Source organism: Gasterosteus aculeatus, chromosome 1 (genome assembly GCF_964276395.1).
Source record: "Gasterosteus aculeatus chromosome 1, fGasAcu3.hap1.1, whole genome shotgun sequence".
Classification (NCBI taxonomy): Eukaryota; Metazoa; Chordata; class Actinopteri; order Perciformes; family Gasterosteidae; genus Gasterosteus; species Gasterosteus aculeatus.
In genome coordinates this window covers 28,771,049-28,779,296 of record NC_135688.1, presented here as the reverse complement: position 1 = coordinate 28,779,296, position 8,248 = coordinate 28,771,049, and the positions used below count along the sequence as shown (strand labels likewise).

General features: G+C 44.5%; 1 protein-coding gene across 4 annotated transcripts in view; it reads left to right on the top strand.

Moving 5' to 3' along the window:
• The window catches only part of dzip1 (DAZ interacting zinc finger protein 1), a 42,093-nt gene that overhangs the window by 14,448 nt on the left and 19,397 nt on the right, over positions 1 to 8,248 (top strand). For all 4 annotated transcript variants that reach the window (XM_078101921.1, XM_078101920.1, XM_078101926.1 and 1 more), the window contains one exon: positions 3,782 to 3,900. In XM_078101921.1, the coding sequence (XP_077958047.1) occupies positions 3,782 to 3,900 (119 nt within the window). The remainder of the gene's footprint in view (positions 1 to 3,781; positions 3,901 to 8,248) is intronic.

Genomic DNA, 8,248 nt, shown 5'->3' with positions numbered 1-8,248 from the left:
TTCCGCTAGATCCTTTCAAAATAAGACCTCTACGAACCCGTTGCGACGTTGGACTGCGTTAAGTGGGAATAGGGGAAGCTCTAATTAGAAGATAGAGTCTGTTCAATCGGAAAACAACAAGCGTGCATTGTCCGAAGAACGCTTTGGCTTCAGTGTTTTTCTCACAATAGGACTACACGATTTGGTTGAAATACCAATTTTTACTTGACAGCATTATTTTCATCTTACCTCCTGCATGGTAACCGGCAAAACATCTCAAGAATCAGGCCAGAAGCCCTTATTGTTGGTTATTTTTGCTGGTTCTTATTGTTTGCAGCAGCCCATTGAAGCAAGAAACAAGACAATGCATCATTCAAACTGTTTGCATCAGGAGTAATGACCCCATACAGCAGACCAGCACATCACCCCGTAAACGAAAGGAGAAACTATTTGCCAAAACCTGTTGGGAGTTGGAATTCAACTTTTTTGCGCACAGCCTTTCTTTTATTTTGAAGAAAAACAAGAAAGTTAATTTCCGTTTTTGTTGTGGGTGGCTTGACTCTACATCTGTGCCAGTCATCTGTCCCGGGTGCCGACGCAGTGACGCAACCGCATCTCTAATCACACACACTGGGAACCTGAGCGGCCCAGAACGACTGCTGGCGGGAAAACCACTGATTCCACTGGTATCGGAAACGCATATGACTTGAAGCGGGACTGAATATAAACAACCGGGTTTTTATAGGCACGTTCAGCTTTTATTGCTTTACACACTTGTCACATATTCACCTTTTGGTATTACACAGTGGACTTTTAAAGTATCAAACACAACCGTCTGTTTTCCACACACAGTGTCATTTGAACAATTAAGCGCTCGGGCACTTTTTTGCACGGACCAGCGTATCTGCTCAGCACCAGGTCCCGGGACATGGCTTTGATACATCGATATAGTTTTATGCGTTTGGTAGATGATTGCACGAGGCTCCCCGCAGTGTGAAAACTGTCACTGCAGTTATACAGTGCGGCTGGCAGCAAAGAGTTAAAAACCTCAGGCGAGCGCGAGTCATTTCAGCACCATGGACAGCTCCCAACACGTCGAGTCAATAATTGGCATCACATGTTCTGTGTGTGTGTGGATGGATGGAGCGCGCGCGCACACACACACACACACACACACACACACACCAGGTTTTCCTATGGAGACCAACGGCATCAACACGTGACGCAGTTGAATCCACGGTATTGTAGGACACGCCGAACTAAAGGCAGTAAGCCTCCACAGTAATGGATTTCATGTAAGCCCTTTATGATCAAAAGCTATTGTTATTTTAGCCTTAAACACCCTCCATCAACGGATTTAACCAGCATGCACTCTGGTGCAAACATTCAAACATTCTTTCAATCCCCTTCCTGAACTCTGCCCTCTTGCTTATACGTTGACTTAATCTGCATTGGACTGTAGCTTGCGGCTCACCTCTCCTTGTGTCACAGAGGAGTCTGCCATCTCTTAGCCTGAGGGGGGAGGGGGAGCATGACAGGAATCTGTTATGGAACTAAGTGTCAGCACAATACATATCTCATTCTCTGAAAGGTCATGCAGAAGACAACTCCTGCACATTGTTTTTGGTGCCTCAGTGATGATAACATCCACTGGCACCAGGCTCTTTATCTGCAAGGCCTTCCCTAGATGTTTGATGGGGAAACAGGCCTCGTTTTTGTAAAAGAACCTTCTCCATAGCCGGAGGGCGGTCTGATTGAAACCTGATCAGAATCTCTGATTGGGAGAGGGTTCTGAAGTTCTGAATTAATGTCTTGTGCGAAGGAGCGAGACTTGTGCTGTTTTGTCTGTGCAGCTGAGATATTTACGAGGTGCCTGACGCTCACTGTACATAAGTGAGAAATGACCCGGTAAAGTGCTGACTCAGCCGGCTGCAGCAATGTACTAGGGCCCCCTATAATGGAACTGCAGCCTTTTCTATATTTACAGCAATCCCCCGGTCCGGATAAAGCTGCGAATGTGCAGGTATTTTTAAGTATTTCCTGTAAATTGGTATAGATTTTTTAAATGATGTTGAGGGACCTTCACGTTTCGGACCTATGGAGAGCCATTAAATAATCAGCCAGAGACTCTATTAAGGAAAGCAGATAGAAATGGGGAAGAATTGCTGCAAGAAAAAAATGGAAACATTTAAGGCGGGGAAAGTGTTGGGTACCACAGAATGAAAAATGATCCCAAAAGTCACCAGCCTCAAGATACATCCACCTTTTGCTGCAGGTCCAGAGTGGAATATAAATGAAGGTAAAGAAGCACAACGTGTGGGAGATGATACAAAAGGAACCATGTTAATAGTGCAGAAACACAGCCTTTTTTGGGGGGGGGGGGGGGATTAGACGAGGCATACAAACGCTTAAACGCGACAAAAATCTGCAACCGAGACCGCCCGCATTATTATCAGATCCACAGGTGGATGCTGTGCACGTGTGAAAACGAAGCCTTCAGGCATGCAGATGTGCTCTGTGCAAGCTGTCATTTCTGGAATGTGTGCAGATGGCACCGCCACACGCTGCCATGGCGACGTCTGCTCCTTCGGCCACCCCTGCCTCGTCTTCCTCCTGCTCATGCTCAGTGTTCCCGCGCCAGCTGACTCGTTCCTGTCCCGTCACACTCCTGTCACGCCTCGCTCACTAATGCCACGGGTCACCCCATCGCCCCCCCGCTGCCCATGCTGCCGCTCTCCGCCTCTGGGAAATCACATGCTTTGGTTTGTCAGGTGTACTGGCTAATTTCCGTTGTGTACATGTGAGAGATGCCTCTTCTGTCTCAGATAGTTTGCTGGCTGCTGCTGGGGTTTGTTTCCTCTTGCTGATCGTTACCATGGCCGCTGCTTTCAGACCTACCGTGGGGTGGGAATGCCTTACAGTGCCATGTCTGCATGAACAGTAGCAGCGCCCTATCTATGTTAATAAGCATTGGTTGAATTGGCCTGAAGAATTTTTACTCTTTCAAAATATTTCACAAAGTGCTTCACCGAGAAAACAGATGTCCTTTTAGCTGATACTTTTATCCAAAGCAACAAGGAGGTACAATTTCTTCAAAGAAAGCAAAACTACAACGTGCTATAAGCAAAGCGCTCATCCATATATAGTGGGAAGAGGTGTTAATTTGTAGAGACTTTCTGCTGTCCTCATGGGGAACTCATTCCACCATTTAGGAGCCAGGACATTTTTTGAGTGTTTAACACTTCGGTGGGGGGGCAGCATTAATAGATTGTGACTTCATCTAAAAATGTACCCCCATTACGCTAAATAACATTTTGTCTGTCCATTTCTGGGTCCAGTTGTCTCCAACGGTTAAACGCGCTATCGAGTTCTCCATTTCCATCAATGTCTATTTAGCTCTATGCTAAATTCACTTAGGTTACTGTTATATTCATATTGGAAGTCATGTTTCCACAAAACAAGGTTATGGATGGCTGTTTATCCAGTTGTTCTTTGATACTTAAGAAGGTTGTGTGGCTTTTCTGTATCGACCTCCATCACAAAGTCCATTTAAAACTAAACATCTCAGCAATCCCAACTTTGTAGAAGTGTACTTTCTCCATTTGCTGAATTGAATGCTACAGGTTTAAAATCATATTATTCAATGCCACAGAGCATCTTTGGTTTCCGTGAAACGGATAGCTCTGCTTCTCTGCTTCCAGGGATCCACCAGCGGGGCATGAACCTTGCTGCTGTGCCGGCACCGCAGCCACCATCCAAAGCGCTTAATCAAAAGGGACACCCTCTCTGCTTGGGCCCGCAGGAAAAGGAAGATGTCGGCCCACGCACCGGGGCAGAGAACAGCCCAGATTTGTCTGCACACCACCAGCTCGCGATGACATCGGAGAGGAGGCCTGCATACCAATCTGCATTTTCTAGCAGGTAATTGAAGCTTTGGGGTTGATGGGAATGTGTCTTGCCGGCGGCCTGATCAGCTTCCCCGTCTTTACCATCAGCACTGACGGATGTTTACTGCACCCTCGTAACGGGACCAGTCTCTTCCAGCAGTTGATTGAAGCCGCTGAATGAATGTCAGAGGGGGAATTACTATAATTTCTCTCGTCAAGCTTTATCATCGCATGTGCCCCAATATTATGGTCACCTTTTCCTCCTCGCGCTCATTAAGTCGCTGCTATGTTATTTCATTGCCAAGCACAGCACACTTATGTATTCTTCAATTCTACTTCTGAGTACTCCTCTTTCAAATTACGTCAATGCGTCAAATTGTGGAAACCATTTAAGACTTATTCTTCAGATGGCGGTGCAATGACAGTCAAACCCTGTTCGACACTCATTGCACTAGTCTATCAAACTTGCAATGAAACCATCATCGTACATGTAGTTTCTTTTGAGGATTCCACCTGAGAACAAATATGACCATGCAGCCTGCACTGTTGAGGGAGAAAGTGGAACTAAAGACACATTTCCATTAGAAAAGCTGGGGTTGATCTCTCCTTCCTGGGACCAGTATCTTGGACCACCTCAGCCGATATTAGAAGACGGAGTAAAGCACTGCAGGTCCCTGATTCGTCAGACAGGCGTCCCGCACAAAGCTGCTATTTTGAAATAGTCCAGTTTGTGTCAGTCAACACATCGTTAAAGTTCCTTTAACATTTCTCAGACACAGACTGACCAGTAGCTTAGCGTCAGCCAGCTCTGACCAACAGATAATTGGCTCTCTTTTCTTTAATTGTTTTACATTTTTTTCATTTCTGACTGATTTTGTTTGGATTTGGATCTCGTCCCTGTTAGATGATGCATAAGAGTGAAGCGCGTTAGGTTTGAATGCAATGACGTAGGGTGCAATGAAGTTGGGTGGTTCCCCAATCGTCTTCAGTCTAGCCTGCTGGGTGTTGTCGTGGTTCTCAATAGGATTTTAGCTTCCGTCTTTTTCTATTCATCCTTTTCCCCCTGCTGTATCAATTTCACGTCCTTTAAACGCATAATGTGGACCAAATCTGCCTGCTTCTCTCCGAAATTGCTGCTTTTAGTTTGTCCAACAATTGAATAATAGTTATCACGGAATGCAGGTAGTGAGCGTTTGGGCTCCATCGGGCGACAGCTTGAGGAACAGCCGGGTGAGGCTTTTTTAATATGTAGAGGTCTTAAGCTTTATGCTTTAGAGGTCTAAAGCTTTATGCATCAAAGTTGGAAGGGGGCAGACTGGCTTGTGGGCCTTGGCTTTTGTTTTTCTTTGTAGACCTAGTTTCAAACTTTATATTAAATGCCAAAATTGCTTCCCCTGACGCAAAGTAAGATAAAGAAAAGAAGGTTCTGTAATGACAGGGATTGACTGGTAGAGATTAATTTCTCACGGTAAATCAATGTTACGTGGGCTGATTCAGAAGCAGCTTTATTTCTGGTTGTCCCAAGGACAAATGTAATGCAACAAATAAAGGAATTAATATTCAGATTTATGAAGGAATAAGAAGTCACAGGCAAGAGAACCTAGTCAGTAAATATCTTTTAATTGGATTTCTTCAACGTTTCAAACCCATTTCTCATACTGAGTGATATATTGTGGTCAAAACGGTTAAACGCTGCATTTAAAATGTGATTATTGATGTGAGTGAACTTCAGTCGGATCAAACAGAGTTTGACAGTCCGCGTGGCCTTCATAGATAGATATTTTTTTTCTGCCTTTGTTACCATGTTCAGTACCTTTCCAGCGACTAAGATATCCACCAAAGCAGTAATGTAGAATTGATCAGAAGGTTTGATGAGGTAAAAGTGCTCTGAAGATGTCTGGACAGGGTTTTTTAATTGTGTAAAATCCCCTTTTTTAAAAGTCCAATATTTGACTGCAGGATGAAAGAGGTTAATCAGTCAGTCATCTTCTATACTGCTTGTCCTTAGAGGGTCGCGGGGGGTAGTTAAGTAGTTAATCCCAGCTGGCATTGGGTGGGCGACTGTCCACCCTGGAATAGTTCAGTCAATCGCAGGACTGAGATAAAGACAAACAACCATTCCTACACTTACAGGCAATTTTAGAGCTACAAATTGACCTAACCTGCATGTCTTTGGACAGTGGGAGCGAACCAGAGTACCCGGAGCCGGCAAGGCGAGAACATTCAAAGGCCGCTGGGCGGGTTTGTACCCAGAGTCTGCTTCCTGTGAGGCGACAGTGCTGACCACCAAAAGTTTGATAATAACGGTGTCAATTCCAATTTATTACAAACATAACTTTTATGTATCACATTAACAAGTTTCTTTATTAATGGAGGCTAATTTGACCAAAATAGTGCACAATAACTGTGTAACGGATCCCGCATATAAAGAGACATGGCACTTACTGCTGGTGAAATTACTCCTTTATTTTCTTCCTTTCCATGCAATACCATCCTTGAACGTCAGCGTAAAAACACCACCGTAAGAGCTTTTTGCCATTATTGTTACGGGTCCATTAAACGAATAGTTTTGAATAAAATTCACATTTGTCAGTAACAAGTTCCGTTAAGCTCACATTCAAAACGCAGAAACATCCTCTTTTTACCCTTTCAAAATAAAGGTACAATTCCCTTTTACCAGAAGATCTGCAGAGTTACTTACACTCCCACCAAATTAGTGTTTTTACAAAATAGAAACCTTAAAACACTCAATTTCAAATTACAGAATAACCTTTCAAAGGTATGGGCTAAAACTACACAGAAAACAATATAGCATTTCTTAACTGCAATAGTGCTTAAACAGCCTCTAACAATAGAACTAATTTCTGGACAGGGCGCTCCAAAACAGGCCTGTTGGTGCGCTCTCCTTTGTGATTCAGCTCCTTCTCTCCAAACAAGATTTTGGCCCGTCTCACAAGTCCATCTTTGCCTTTAATGACGTCTGAGACTGTCCCGAGTTTCCATTTGCTTCGTGGTAAAGTGTCCTCAGCATCCAGTACAATGTCACCAACCTGCAGGTTCCTTTTAGTGCTATGCCAGCATTGTCTTGTTGTGATATTGTGTAGATATTCCCTTTTCCATCTACTCCAAAACTGCTCTGTCAGGTACTGCACCTGACGCCATCTCTTTCGTCCATAGAGATCCTCTCTTTCAAACTTGCCAGGTGGAGGCAAGGCTGTGGTGGATTTCATCGTGATCAAGTGGTTAGGAGTGAGTGGCTCCAAACTGTTGTGGCTGTCCAAGGTATCAGCTGTGAGCGGACGACTGTTCACTATAGCCATGGTTTCATAAAAGAAGGTGCGCAATGATGCATCATTTAGCCTACCAGAGGCAAGTAACAGAGTGGCATTAAGAACACTTCTGACAGTTCTGATTTGCCTTTCCCACACACCACCTGCATGGCTGGCATGAGGTGCATTCATTACAAAGTCACACTGCTTTTCTGTGAGGAATACGTTCAATCTATTCGTGTCCAACTCCTTTAATGTAGCACTCAGCTCATTTTTTGCACCCATGAAGTTGGTGCCTTGATCACATTGAATTTGTCGTACAGCACCTCTTAAAGCAATAAAGCATCTCAATCCATTAATGAATGTGTCTGTGGACAAGTCCTCCAACATTTCAATATGAATGGCTCTAGAGCAGAAGCAGGTAAGGAGCAATCCATACCTTTTTTCTTGTTTTCTCCCTTGTTTTGTCCAAAAGGGGCCGAAACAGTCCATCCCACAATAAGTGAAGGGTGGGGTGGGTTCTGTTCTTTCAACAGGCAGGTCACTCATCCTTTGGCTTTCAGCTGGTCTTCTCAACCTTCGACATGTCACACAGTGGCGGATGTGTGTTGCGACTGCTCTGCTGAGTCCACAGATCCAATAGCCATTGGACCTAATTTCATTCATGGTGAAGCCTTTGCCCTGATGTTTTACTGTTTCATGATGGTGGGCGATGATCAGATTAGTCATGTGATGTCCTGGAGGAATGACTGTTGGATGTTTAAAAGAGTTAGGAAAAGGTGAGCGACTGAGCCTACCTCCCACCTTGAGCACACCCTCTGCATCCAGGAAAGCATCGAGGTGATACAGCTTGCTGTGTCTTGGAAGCTGATGTCTCTTTTTTAATAGTTTAATCTCTTCTCCGTACGCTTGGCTTTGTATGTCCTTGATGATAAGTCGTTCTGCACTTTGTCTTTCGCTGACTGTTGAAAGGTCACACGATTCGACCTTTCTAGCACGCCGCAAGAGACGCGCCACTGCCCCGACGGCCCGAGACCAGCATGAAAACTTCTTTAATCTTCCTACAAGATCAACTTGCTCTGAGGTCTTTGTCTGGAATGTCTGAGCCCTTTT